Raw genomic sequence first — 15025 nt, forward strand, 5'->3', positions numbered from 1 at the left:
GGCATTTAAGGGGTTTGTGCAAAAATGGTGTGAAGTCAGAGAGGACTGATCTAAAGCAACCCTGGACTGTGAAGAACTGCTGGAGGAACCAAGGATGCTTGGCGTGAGGCAGAGGAGACCTAAAGGCAACAAGATGCCTGTGTTGGATCCAGAGGCCGAAGAGGGGGTGGGTGGGTGCGTACAGCGAGGATGTGTCACAGCGGCCGTACTACTGCAGGAGACCAGGACGGTAGAGAGGTGGGATTCAGCTGCAGGCAGACACTTCCGTGCAAGGGGATGGTGCCAACAGTGAAGGACAGAACCATCGGGGGCCAGATGATTCTTGGCATTGGGATTGTAGCAGAGATTCTAAATGGTTGGGGATTATCTGCCTCTTTCTTTGTTCCATTAGCCTAGCAGCCTGGCAGGCAAATATTAAAGCCATTAGCAGGTCATTCTCTTGACTTTAAATGGTCCTGCTTGGACCTTGCTGAGTCAGGGAGCACTTTTAATGGGTTCGTTGATGTGGCCATCTGTCTGGTCTTTGGAGATCCCTAGATGAAGGCAGGGGCTTACCCACAGTTCAGATATATAATGCAAATTAATTATTTTAATTAGAGTCATATACGTTTATAGAAATCAGTTAGCTGAACTGTATTTGGCAGCAATCTAACAACCTCTGTAAGTAAGTGCTGCAGTTGGATGACCTTCAATGGGAAAGGAAAGCTGGTCTTCAGTTCTTGTAGGTGTACGTGAGATCTCAGAAAACTCTGCAGTCCTTCAGAGACTGGAACCACACGAGAAATGTCACATCTGTGGTGCTGTGGTTGCTCCAGAACTTTCAACTACTCAAGGTAGGATTTCAAACCTAAAACAGAGGGCAACAGGTGTCAGCACTACCGGCTCCTACTCTAACGGAGGCTGCCAGTCACGTGGCTGGAGGAGCTGCAGAAGCTGCCCGGCCCTGACTCCGTGCAAGTTTCTCTCTTAAATTCCTAGCCTTAATTCTTTACAAAACTCATTCCCTCCTTGGAGCTCTATAAAGATCTGGACTGAGTGTGAACCGAAGTTCCTCCCTCTGTGGCATTTCTCCATTAATCCTGGGTCTCCATCCCAGAGTCATGGGGATATGTACTGTCCATAGCAGCCTTTTGGCTATTTGTGAACCACGCTGATGTTGGCTACCTCCAGGTTTTGTCTAAGATATTTCCAGATTGCTTTCCCCCTCTTTCCATGCTGGGAATGGAATCCAGGGTCTTGCCCATATTAGACATTAGTCCCTCACCCCCAGCCCGGTGTTCTCTGATTCTCAGGGAATTGTCACATGGCTTATTTTAAGCCTCCTTACCATCCCAGTTCCTTGAAAGTATGATGCTAAAAAAAAAAAAAAAAAAAAAAAAAAAAAAAAAAAAAAGACAGTTAATATTCGTATCCTATGACTTGCCAGCTGACTTGATCCCCTAGATGAACTCGTGGGGGCAGTCATCTTTGGAATCAATATCCTGGGGATGTCACTACACATTGACTTTCCTGTCTATTGTTGGAAACCTAAGACCTACATTCTTTCTCTTCTTTTGTCAGTATCACAGAAATCCAATGTGATTTTCATGTCCGCGGCAGGGAACATTAAATAACCTTTATTGTAAGAGTGCCTAGAGGTAAGGAAGGCGTGCAGACGTCCCAGCAGAAAACCAACAGGAACAAACGCAGGAAGAGCAAATATGAACAAGCAGGGCCTGTGGGAAACATTTAGACAAACCGGCTGCGAAGTAACTTACATCACAGTGTAACGGGCCTTTGTGATGGAAGATGAACGTGATGTGTTTACAGATAAAACATGCAGAGTCTTGGGAAGCAGAGGCATGTGGATCTCTGTGAGTTTGATACCAGTGAGGGCTGTATAGTGAGACCCTGTCTTAAAAAAATGTAGAGGAGTATAACATCCTATTTTTGTGGAAAACATACTTTTATATGTAAAATATGGGTTTCTGTAAACTTAGGTGGGAGTTTGCATATTGTTAACAGATGTTAATCATGTGACCTCTGAGGTGATGCTTGAAGTGGCCTGGGTATTTTTGGGTTATTTTAATGTGATAGGGTGATGTTGTCTATTTTTTCAAAGTATGTTTGAACCAATAGCCAGACATAACTTTCTCCATCCTATTAGAACATATTCTTTTTATTTATTTATTTATTTTATTTTATTTTACAATACAATTCAGTTCTACATATCAGCCACGGATTCGCTTATTCTCCCCCCTCCCGCCTCCCTCCCTTTTCCCCCAGCCCACCCCTCATTCCCGCCTCCTCCAGGGCAAAGCCTCCCCCGAGGATTGAGTTCAACCTGGTAGACTCAGTCCAGGCAGGTCCAGTCCCCTCCTCCCAGGCCGAGCCTAGTGACCCTTCATAAGCCCCAGGTTTCAAACAGCCAACTCATGCAATGAGCACAGGACCCGGTACCACTGCCTAGATGCCTCCCAAACAGATCAAGCCAATCAACTGTCTCACCTATTCAGAGGGCCTAATCCAGTTGGGGCCCCTCAGACTTTGGTTCATAGTTCATGTGTTTCCATTGGTTTGGCTATTTGTCCCTGTGCTTTATCCAACCTTGGTTTCAACAATTCTCGCTCATATAAACCCTCCTCTTTCTCGCTAATTAGACTCCCGGAGCTCCACCCGGGGCCTAGCTGTGGATGTCTGCATCCAGATTCCTTAGTCCTTGGACAGAGTTTCTAGCACGACAATTAGGGTGTTTGGCCATCCCATCACCAGAGTAGGTCAATTCGGGCAGTCTCTCAACCATTGCCAGCAGTCTATTGTAGAACATATTCTTAAGGGATGTGTTTAATGTTTATGAGAGTATGAATATTTACTTTTCACCTTCTGTATTATAAAATATAAACATTTAAAATTGTAATTTATTGTTGCTGGATCCTAATGGCTCCCTGGGGGAGGGGGTGAGAAAGCATGGTGTCAACGGCACAGACACTGGGAGTCAACAGTTGAAGGCAAACAACAAACGTGTTTATTTAATAACAGGGAAGCCTTGTTTACCCTCCTCCCAGCACCCAGTCTGTGTCACAATCTGGTGGCATTGTGTGGTCATCCCTCATTGGCTGGGCATGATCAGGAACTGTGACAGCACCTGTTGCTAGGCCCTCAGGCAGACTCCAGGATGGCTCATAAGGAAGTACATTATGTGCATGCCTTGGCAACTGGTCTGAGCCAATTTCCTGGACCCTATGGGCCTGTACTACTACAATTTATTTTTATTTTATGTGTATGGGTGTGTTTGACTGTATATGTCTGTGTGCCACGTGTGTATTCTGCTCACAGAGGCCAAAGAGAGTGTCAGATCCCCTGGAACTAGAATTATAGACAGTTGTAAGTTGTCATGTGGGTGTGGAGAACCAAACCTAGGTTCTCTGGAGGAGCAGCCAGTGCTCTTAACCACTGAGCCATCTGTCCAGCCCCCAGGAATATAAATATTTGGGTCAAGATTTGGCAGTGTTTTCGTCATGTTGATAACTAGAAAAATTATTAATGTTTATAAATTCCTTTTGGGCAGGAGTGTGAATTGGCACTATCTTAGAAGCAATATAGACTTCAGATTTTTTAAATGAAGATGTGCCAGCAGAGCATGGTGGCACACACCTTTAATCCCAGTACTTGGGAGGCAGAGGCAGGGGGATCTCTGTGAGTTCTAGTTCCAGGACAGCCAGGGCTACATACAAAGACCCTTTCTCAAACAATAACAAACACAAAGAATATGTGCTTAAAGAATTTCACTGCTAGATGTTTATCTCAAGAAAATATCTGGTAAGTGGCCATTTGCCATGAATAGGATTTTCACTGCAAACCTCTGAGTGCGTGTTTGAGTGTGTGTGTGCATTGTTGTCATGCTGGGGAGCATGGTGGCACACAGGCAGACATGGTGCTGGAGGAGTAGCTGAGCGTTTTTACATCTGGATCTGCAAGCAATAGGAAGAAAGTGATACTAGGCCTGGCTTGAGCTTTTGAAACCTCAAAGCCCGCCCCCAGTGACACACTTCCTCCAACAAGGCCACACCTCCTAGTCCTTCTTAAGTAGTGCCACTTCCTGATGACTAAAGATTCAAATATAAATGTCATTGTTTTTTGTTTGTTTGTTTATTTGTTTTTTACTCTTTGGGGGCCCACTTCCCAGCTCCCAAATAAATACACGGAGACTTATTTATGAATGGCTGGCCTTAGCTTGGTTTGTTTCCAGCCAGCTTTTCTAACTTAAATTATCCCATTTCTCTTTCACTACATTTTGCCTCTGGACTTTTTACCTTTTTTTATTCCATATATCTTTCTTTCCTTCTTACTCTGTGGCTGGCTGGCCCCTCACTCTCCTTTCTCTTGAGCCTAGATTTCTTCTCCTATTTATTCTCTCTGCATGCCAGCTCTACCTGTCCTTTCTCCTGCAGCTACTGGCTGTTCACCTCTTTATTAGACCATCAGATGTTTTAGGAAGCCAAAGTAACACAGCTTTACAGAATTAAACAAATGCAACAAAAAAGACTGCAACACATCTTTGCATCATTAAACAAGTATTCCACAGCATAAACAAATGTAACACATCTTAAACTAATATTCCACAACATGTGAGCCCATGGGGGCCTTTTACTGTTATTCTTTGTAATTATATGTGTGTGTGTTTTCGAGTGTGAGGGCACATGTATGTGTAGGTGTGTGCTGGTATCAGCCTTCATCACTTTTCATCTTTTCATGGAGACGTAGACTCTCAGTTGAAGCCAGAGCTCACCAACCTTGTCTAGTCTAACCAACTTACACCAAGGATCCCCTGCCACTGCCTTCTAAGGCTGGAGTTACTAGCAGGCTGCTACACCCACAAGGCATGTATGTGGGGTTTGGAGAGCTCAGCTGTCCGTGTATGGCAAGCACCTTACCCACTGAGGTCAATGAAGGGGCCATTGATGGCAACAATATGCGCTTTGCCAGAGTTGAGGGCAGCTGTGCTGACAGGGTGTCCAATGCAGCCAAATCTGTTCACTCTGACCTTCACAATCAGTCTGCGTTAGCATGTCACAAGAAGATGTAGCTGTCTCTGGAATGTGGAGGGTCACAGAGCCTAGAATTTATGTTTTATTGTTTGTAGCCTGTGTCTGTATTCGCCTCTTGTTCAATAGTTTGTATTTGCTTCCATTTATTGAAAAGCATATGCCTCCAGGTTTTCAAGGCGTTTGGTTTGGGGATATCCTATGCTCATTTGGACGTGCCTTGGCAATCATCTCCCCCTGCACCCCTGAGAGATGCCCCACTATCACTCTGGGTTGCCTCTGGATCCTTTTTGATGATGATGATGATGATTTAGTTTTCGAGACAGCATTTCTCTGTGTAACCCTGGCTGTCCTGCAACTCGCTCTGTAGACCAGCGGGCCTCAAACTCAGAGATCTGCCTGCCTCTGCTGGGATCAAAAGCATGTGCCGCCACCACCCGGCCCTTGATCATTATTTTTCAGACTATTCACTTTTCTTTAGTCATAGGGAAGGCTGTTCTTTCACCACATAGCACCGTGTTTTGTCAGAACCGGTGCTTGTATCATGCTGGCCCTACCAATTGGAAACTTTCTTATGCAAAATACCACTGGGGAAAAGTAAAATGGCTAAATGCAAATAATCCTGCTTTGGGTCCTGGAACAGAAAAGGGACACTGGGGAAAATGGTGAGATTTTAATATTGCCTGTAGTTTGGTTAATAGTATTGTGCTGATGTTAATGTCTTAATTTTGCAAAAAAAAAAAAGAGAAAATATTAAAGATTATGTAAGGTGTTATTTTCCAGAAAGCTGAGTGCAGGGAAGTTTGGCCACTCTGTGTTATCTTTGCAATGTTTTATACACCACAAAGTATTCCTAAATAAAAAAGGAAGTTTCTGTTCGGGATGTGTGCACCTGCATTTTGAGACAGGGTATCATGTAGCCCTGTTAGGCCTTAAACTTACTGCATAGCTGAGGATGATTTTGCACTTGAACTTACGATTCTAGGCATGTGCCACCCACCACACCTGGTTTCTGGGGATTGAGCTCAAGGCCTCATGCATGCTAGGCAAGCAACCTCCCAACTGAGCTACATCCCCAGCCCTTAAGAATAAAAAGTTGACAGAGAACAAAACCTCATCTTACAGATGTGTAAAACTCACCTTTGAACCTGCCCTTGCTGTCTGTTTTGGGGGAGGCAGAGTGAAGCTCTTTAGCAAATCTATGTGGTAACTTGTAGCTAGAGTTTTTTCTCCGGGTCGGCAGTCCGACAGCCCACTTATAAAGTAAACACACAGACGCTTATATTATTTACAAACTGTATGGCCGTGGCAGGCTTCTTGCTAACTGTTCTTATATCTTAAATTAATCCATTTCTATAAATCTATACCTTGCCACATGGCTCGTGGCTTACTGGCATCTTTACATGCTGCTTGTCATGGCGTCGGCCGGCAGTGTCTCTTCCCACCTTCCTGTTCTCTCAATTCTCTCTGTTAGTCCTGCCTATACTTCCTGCCTGGCCACTGGCCAATCAGTGTTTTATTTATTGACCAATCAGAGCATTTGACATACAGACCATCCCACAGCAGTTAACTGGTGTTTTAGATTTCCTGCCCTTTCTGGGGTCATCTTAGATGGCTTATTTTTCTTAATAATTCTCCTTGTCAGCCAGGTGGTGGTGACACACGCCTTTAATCCAGCACTCAGGAAGCAGAGGCAGGTGGCTCTCTGTGAGGTCGAGGACAGTCTGGTCTATAAAGTGAGTTCCAGGACAGCCAAGGCAGCACAAAGAAACCCTGTCTTTTTAAAATTTTTTTTATTTTATTTTGTTTTTGTTTTTCAAGACAGGGTTTCTCTGTGTAGCTTTGCACTTTTCCTGGAACTTACTCTATAGCCCAGGCTGGCCTTGAACTCACAGAGATCTGCCTGCCTCTGCCTCCCAAGTGCTGGGATTAAAGGCGTGCGCCACCACCGCCAGCTAAGAAACCCTGTCTTAAAAAAAAAAAAAAATCTCCTGTCTCCAAGGTTTTCTTGAGCAATTGTATGGTGCTAAACAGCATAATTGCTGTAATTTGTTTTTATTTGCTTTGTATCCAATTTTATTTTCCACTGTTGTATTTTTATTTTGTGTGGTTATTTATTGGGTTATGATGAAATTACTTTGGTGAATTGAGACCAGTGTTTTTAAGAAGTAAAATGGATTAGACAATAGAAATATCAATATACATTGATTTATGAAACATTAATCTTGAAGCATATCTCTTTTCTTGTGATCTGACAACATCTATCAAAGCACAGATGCATGTAGCTTTTGACCTATCACCAGGGAATCTATTCAGATGTACAACTGTATACATGCAGAAATGATGTATATACTATGTAACTCATTGAGTATTGTTTATAATAGCAGAAGACTGGCAATAACCCAAATGTCTATCAACAGAAGACTACTTTTTAGATTACAGTACTGTACTGTAATCTAGATATAATGGAATAATCAGTTAGCAAAAAGAATGAAGAATGATTCTATGTACTGATATAGAAAGATATCAAGGATATGTATTCAAAAGAGAAGAGAAAAAAACCTGGTGCAGAGCAATGCATATGATGTGCCCCCTTTGCAGTGAAAAGAAGTATAAAATCTTGATTTGTATTTACTTGCCCAGGCATAGAGAAACTCAGAAGGAGAGGATAGTATGGGCCCAGGAGCTGGGTGGAAGGGCCCACATACTGTATAAGTATTCACTTTTACCATGGTAAGAAGACTTAAGGGCCCCTTCTTAGCAAATTATTTCTAAGACAGGGTCTCACGTAGCACAAGTTGTCCTGAAACTTGCCATATAGTTGAAGAAACTACTTCTGATCCCCCTGCCTCCACATTCTGCATCCTGGGATTACAGGATTGCCCCATCATGCCCAGGTTATGAGGTGCTGGGAATGAAACCCAGGGTTCTTTGAGTGCCAAGCAAGCACTCCACCAACTGAGCTACATCACCCCCACAATTTTTAGCTCACAATACAAAGACTACACATCTTTTTTATAAGCTGGTATGGAATTATGCAGGTGAATTAGCTATTTAAAAATTAAGTATAAAACATTGAGCAAAACCCCATATTCAGAAGAATATGCCAGTCATGACTGAGAGTGCTGTCCTGGTCTACAGAGGCATCTCAGTGAAGAATTCTGGCTGTTCTTCCAGAGTACTTGGGTTTGATTCCCAAATCCCACGTGGGCAGCTCACAACCATCTGTAACTCCAGTTCAAGTGGATTCAACACTGTCTTCTGGCCTCCTGGGGCACAAAGGCATGTATAGATTGTGTATGTAACAGGGAGGCAAGACACTCCTGCAGATAAGATGAAACAAACCTTAAAAAAAAAAAAAAAAAAAAAAAGAAGCCGGGCAGTGGTGGTGCACGCCTTTAATCCCAGCACACTTGGGAGGCAGAGCCAGAGGATCTCTGTGAGTTCAAGACCAGCCTGGTCTACAGACTGGGAGCCAGGACAGGCACCAAAACTACACAGAGAAAACCTGATTCGAACCCCCCCCCCCAAAAAAAAAGAGAGGATTCTCTCATGTCAGGTGTGATGGTGCATACATCCAGCATTTGGAGGCTGAGGCAGGAGGTTTATGAGTTCAAGACCAGCCTAGGCACATAGGAAGACCTTATCTCAAAATAACAAAAACAAGCAAAAAAGAAAAAAAATCTGGAAAGAATGCTGTCACATGCTGGCAGGTCCTGGTGGCAAGTCAGCAGTGAAACCTTACCTTTTTTAATTCCATCATCCTTAGGTGTGAGACATAAAGGCATTCTGTTTACCACAAGCCTGGGCTCAGGCAGGGGATGCTGAAATGTTTGCTCTGTGGACTCTGAAGATCTGAGCTAGAAGGGGAACTGGTTATTTGTTCAGTGGGGCTTTCAGATGGGCGGGCATAGAAAGCATCACATGGATGTGGCAGAGTCCTGTACCAGGTTTGGGTTCGTGTCCTAAGAACATTCTTCTTTCGTTCTTATCGTTTAGGTAAATGGAAGAGCTGGAGGGCAGTTTATCCCAGACTCGGAAAGCCCACAGAATAGAACAAATGGTTGCAAGATGGCTTCGGCGCTCCCGGGACAGCTCAGCCCGGTAAGGCTCCTGGGCTGCGGGGGGACGTGTCCGTGGAGGTTTGGTGCTGCTGTGGGAGGCAGCCTGTTCTGCAAGGACCTGGGCTTGCTGTCTGCGGCTTGACCTTGCCATATGCGGAGAGATAGGACAGGCAACTAGGCCAGCGGCTTGAATGGAATGCCTTTCCTTACACCCCTGCCCCACCATGCACCCATACATACAGTCACACTCACCCCAAACTCACACACACACACACACACACACACACACACACACACACACACTCACACACACTCACACATCATCATGCATACTTATACGCATGTGCATATATGCTTTCTGGGCACTTGCTGTAAGAGTTTATATTCTCCCCATGTCCTCATTTCCGGCAGCTCTCCTTCCCCATAGCCCCTATTTCTCTCTAAACAAAGTAAGGTGATACTAAATACAGACCTGAAATGGCTGCTACAAGAAAACTTTAAAATAAAATTGCAAAGCCTCTGTTTTGGTCTGGATGTCCCCTCTGGTCCTGCCTCGGAGTTGAAGTGACAGTGCCAGGTGTTCCGGAGACGCCGCCCTCTGCAGGGGCTGGGACAGCTGCTCGGCTGCTGCTGTCACACTTGCAGGCCGCACTGCCTGAGCTCAGTTCTCTGAGCCCCGGGATGCCGCGGTGATGCGGCCTGTAGACTTAGCTCCCTTTCACACACCAAACAGCTCAGGCTCGGAGAGGGACCAGGGTGCCTCACATGAGACCACTCTCAACCCCGCTCACAGACCTTTGATGGCCTCCATTTCATAAGTATATGGGTGTTTTGCCTACATGTACGTCTGTACCACATGCGTGCAGTGCCCACTGAGTCTAGAAAGAGGCCTGGCCGGATCCCTTGGAACTGGAGTCACAGATGGTTGTCAGCCACCATGTTGGTGCTAGGAATGAAAAACTAGGTCCTCTGGAAGAGCAGCCGGTGCTCTTAACTATCTCTCCAGCCCCTACCTTTCAAAAAATGTTTTTATATTAAAGAAAACAACAAAAAATAAGTGTAGTGGTACATGCTTTTAATCCCAGTACTTGGGAGGCAGAAGCAGGCGGATGGATCTCTATGAGTTCGAGGCTGTCTTTGTCTACATAGTGAGTTCCAGGCCAGCCAGGGCTACACAGTGAGATTTTATATTAAAAAGCAGCTTTTTTTGGGGGGGGCGGGGTTCAGGACAGGGTTTCTCTGTGTACTTTTGGTGCCTGTCCTGGATCTTGCTCTGTAGACCAGGCTGGCCTCAAACTCATAGAGATTCACCTGCCTCTGCCTCCCCAGTGCTGGGATTAAAGGTGTGCACCACCACCACCCAGAAAAAGAGCAGCTTTTATTAATATATATTAACTATACATAACAATGAGTTGCATTACGTGTTTTCATATATGCACATAATGTATTTGATTGAATTCCCCCATGCTCTCCCATACTCTCTCATTCTGTCCCCTCCCACTTCTATTGACCCTCTTCCTCTTTCCAGATACTCACATCTACTTACCCTTTCTTAAGGTTTGTTTTTGTTTATGCATGTGTGTATGTGTGTGTCCCATTGGGTTTCATTAGGGTTGTTCACAGAGGTGTGCATGAGTGTTTATTTACAGGACCATGAGCCCCTCCCCAGTGACTACACAATTAAAGAAAATGTTTCTCCCTCCCCATCAAACTCTAACTGCATAGCAGCCCTCAGCGAGAGTGAGTCCCTCCTGCTGCTAAGACAGAGGGTGGCTTCCGTTTCAGGTTGGACTTGATACCTTCCTCAGAGGACAGCATTCATGCCTGATACTGTGAATCTGGTCAAAAGCCCCTGGCTGGGGAGGTCACAGGCCCCTGCTCTTTTGCAAAAAAGACATGATATGCCTGTCAAATTGCCCGTTGTTTTAAAATATTGTTATTATTATTAGTGTGTGTGTGTGTGTGTGTGAGAGAGAGAGAGAGAGAGAATGAGAATCTTGGGCATCAAACTGGGTCCTCAGGTTTGGTGGCAGGTGCCTTTAACTACTAAGACATCTCACCTACCTTTACTTTCCTTATTTCTTTTTTAAGATAGACTCTCACTCTGTAGACCAGGCTGGCCTTGAACTCACCGAGATTCACCTGCTTCTGCCTCCCGAGTGCTAGGATTAAAGGTGTGCACAATCATGTCTAGCATTAGCTGTTTCTTTTTTTTTTTTTTTTTTTTTTTTTTTTGGTTTTTTCAAGACAGGGTTTCTCTGTGTAGCTTTGCGCCTTTCCTGGGACTCACTTGGTAGCCCAGGCTGGCCTCAAACTCACAGAGATCCGCCTGCCTCTGCCTCCCGAGTGCTGGGATTAAAGGCGTGCGCCACCACCGCCCGGCTTAGCTGTTTCTTTCTTTAAGACAGGGTTTCTCTGTGTAGCTCTGGCTGTCCTGGAACTCGCTTTGTAGACAAGGCTGGCCTCGAACTCACAGAGAGTTACAGACAGTTGTGATCTGCCATGTGGGTGCTAGGAATTGAACCTAGGTCCTCTGGAAGAGCAGTCAGTGTTCCTAACTGCTGAGCCATCTCTCCAGCCCAAGTATTTTTTTAGTTTTAATTTTATTTTACATGTGTGAGTGTTTTGCCTGCCTCCGTGTTGAGCTACATGTGCGTGTCTGGTGCCTGCAGAGACCTGAAGAGGTGTTGGATCCCTTAGACGTGGGGTGACAGCTGGTTATGAGCTGCCATGCGGGTGCTGGGAACTGAACCTGAGTTCTGTGGAAGGGCAGACAGCGCTTTTAAACGACAAGCCATGGCTTTTTTTTTTTTTTTTTTAATTTTCATCTTTCCTTCTTCCAAGAGGACATCTTGATGGCTTACAGTTTTAAAACACTAGAGAAACTGAAATAGCGATTAGGGATGTTAAAAATTCATCACAAATACTAGCCCAGGACTTAGCATGCGAACACTCACATTAGCTCCGGGTTTCCTGGTGGCCAGGGCCAGCAGTGAGCGAAATTCCCTGAGGTATTTATTGTGGCCCAGGAAGCGGTTACCTGCAGTCACACCATTTTGCATGAATATTCTCTCTTTGTTTTGTTTTTTCTTCAGAATTTCAAAGACCAAAATATTTCAGTCTTCACTTTTACTTATAATTGCCACTTTCTACATACTATTTAAACCTTATGCTTGACTTAAATTACCTGGGAGTAAATCAGCTCAAAGTGGCTAAATCTTATGAAATAATGGCTAACTTCATGGACCTGGAGTGATGTTACGCTCCAGTAATGTGCCTTCAACCGGTTTTTACTGCGGGGAGTGTCAAGTCTCAGTGCTACTCAGATTTTCTGAGTTTGAAATAAGTTCTCACCAGGTGTTATTGGTACTGTCGTTAGTCAAATTCAGCTGTGGTAGATTTGAATGCATGCACCTAGGCTGAGGGAAGCCGAGGGGTGCTTGTCATTCTGGGAAGGGGAGATTACGCAAATAACGTGAAGCTGACTCCAGGAAGACCACTTGACTTCATATTCCATTATGACAATAATGTGTTCAGTGTCGGTGTTCTTTTGGAAATAGCTAACCCATAGGGCTGGAGTGGTGGCTCGGAGGTTAAGGGCATGCGTGCTTCTTGCAGAGAACGGTTCCCAGCACCTGCATCAGGTCATTCACATTCACCTGTAACTCCAGCTCTGGGAGATCCAGGGCGCTTTTCTGGGCTCTGCGGGTTCCTGCACTCAGGTACACATACCTACACATATGCACATAATTTCAAAATAATAAAACCAAATCTGTTTCTTTTGGGAAAAAAAAGGAAATAACAAATGGCCTCTTGATATGATTTTTGTCTTGGTTACTGTTTTTCGTCTTGATGTGGACTAGAGTCGTGTGAGAACAGGGAATCTCAGTTGAAAAAACTAGATTCCCTGTTTATAGGGATTTCCCTGTTTACAAGCCTCTTGGGCATTTCCTTGATTAATGATTCATGTGGAAGGGCCCATCCTGCTGTGGATGATGCCACCCCTGGCAGGTGGTCCTGGGTGGTATAAGAAAGCAAACTGAGCCACGAGGAGCAAGCCAGTAAGCAAAGTTCTACCATAGTCTCTGCAGAAGTTCCTGCCTCCAGGTTCCTGCCTTTAGTGCCCACGCTGACTTCCTTGGATAGTGGACTGTAGTGTGAAACTGTGAGCTGAAATATGAACCCTTTCCTCCCCAAGTTGCATTTGGTCATGGTAGTTTATCACAGCAATAGAAACTCCACTAAGACAGGTTTGAAATTAATTAATTCATTATGTAGCCTAGAGCTCATTATGTAGACCAGGCTGGCTTTGAACTCACAGAGATCCACCTGCTTCTGCCTCCTGTGCTGGGATTAAAGGTGTTCTCCATCATGCCAGGCATAAATGGCATAATACAGGCCTGGGGGTGTAGCTCTACAGTAGAACATATGCTTTATATGTGCAAGGCCTTAGGTCTTAGCTACGAAACTGCCGAGCATGATAATTATGCAGTACAGGCAAAAAGAGCTGCATCATTGTATAATTGTACCACAAAATTCATAACTTGTCATTTTCCTTACAATTAAATCAGGTTTTTTGTTTTAGGTTGTTTTTTTTGTTTGTTTGTTTTGTTTTTCCGGTTTGATTGTTTTTAGACAAAGTTTCACTGTGTAGCCTTGGCTGATCTGGAACTCATCGAGATCTGCCTGTCTCTGCCTCCTATGAATTATTATTTGTTTGTTTGATTTTGTTTTGTCCTGTTTTTTTGAGACAGGGTCTCTCCACATAGCCCTGGCTGTCCTGGAACTCACTCCGTAGACAAGGCTGGCCTCACACTCAGAGATCCACATGACAAGCTGCTGGGATTAAGGCGTGTGCCACACTCATGACCCAATTTTTTTGTATCTGTAGAACTTAGAAGTAAGGCTATGCTGTCTTAGAAGCTGTCATTCCGTTTCTCCTTTTTTCCAACAAAAGTTACTCTAGTTATATAGTTAAATGCATTTCCTTTCCTTGATGAATTTCTTTATTGCTTCTAAATTTAAAATAATCTTGACCTGGGGCTAGAGGGATGGCTTAGTCAGTAATGTGCCTACCTTGCGAGCATGAGGACCACAGTCCAGGTCCCAGCACCCATGCATCAGCTGGGTGCAGCGGGATGTGTCTGTAACTCTAGCAATGGTGGGTCCCTAGAGTTCACTGGCAGCCAGTTCACCCAGTGCTGAGCTCCAGGTTCAGTGAGAGATCCCATTTCAAAAAACTAAATTGAAAAGAGAATGTCTCCAAAAAGGAAACAAAGGGATTTTGAATATTCTCGTGGAGAAGAAAGATAAATTGCCTTGATTTGAGCATCACATGATGTATATAGGTGTATTGGTACCCCATAAATTTGTATAATTATGTGTCATATATGCAAAAATTTATTATTTCAAAAGGAAAAAAATAAGGTGGAATATGATCCAGGAAGGCACCCACATCAACCTCTGGCCTCCACACTCATACACACGCAAAGAAAAATTTTTTTGTAAATTTTGACCTAATGAAAGTTTAATTTTTAATGAAGTATAGTTTAAGATAGCTATTATTCTATATTTAGTTCTTCAGTGTGGAATTTATTTTAATATAACCTAGGAAATAAAGATACAGCTTAATCTCCCACCCCCACCCCAGACAGTTAGCAGTCATGAGTCACCGTCCTTGTGTGTTTCCCTACTTAACTGACGGGACCGTTGCTGCATCCTGAAGTGGGAGATGGCATCGTTTCTGGGACGTTGATCTTACTGCCTGCCTTATATAGCTGGCTTAAAATTACTTATATTAATTGTATCCTACATCTCATTTCCTGCTAAACTAGGCTTTTCTTGGGCTTCATATTCAGTGCTTTTATGCTCAGTTGCCGTTTTTTGCCATACAGAATAATTTCACTTGGTTATTAAAATAAGCATGAAATTGACTGA

The 15025-nt window shown here is 44.1% G+C and overlaps 1 protein-coding gene across 4 annotated transcripts in view; it reads left to right on the plus strand.

Moving 5' to 3' along the window:
- Frmpd1 (FERM and PDZ domain containing 1) overlaps window positions 1-15025 on the plus strand; it is a 127581-nt gene that overhangs the window by 67942 nt on the left and 44614 nt on the right. For all 4 annotated transcript variants that reach the window (XM_042271086.2, XM_006986041.4, XM_076564121.1 and 1 more), the window contains one exon: window positions 9024-9128. In XM_042271086.2, the coding sequence (XP_042127020.1) occupies window positions 9028-9128 (101 nt within the window). In that variant the 5' untranslated portion in view covers window positions 9024-9027. The remainder of the gene's footprint in view (window positions 1-9023; window positions 9129-15025) is intronic.

This window comes from Peromyscus maniculatus, chromosome 2, assembly GCF_049852395.1.
Source record: "Peromyscus maniculatus bairdii isolate BWxNUB_F1_BW_parent chromosome 2, HU_Pman_BW_mat_3.1, whole genome shotgun sequence".
NCBI lineage: Eukaryota > Metazoa > Chordata > Mammalia > Rodentia > Cricetidae > Peromyscus > Peromyscus maniculatus.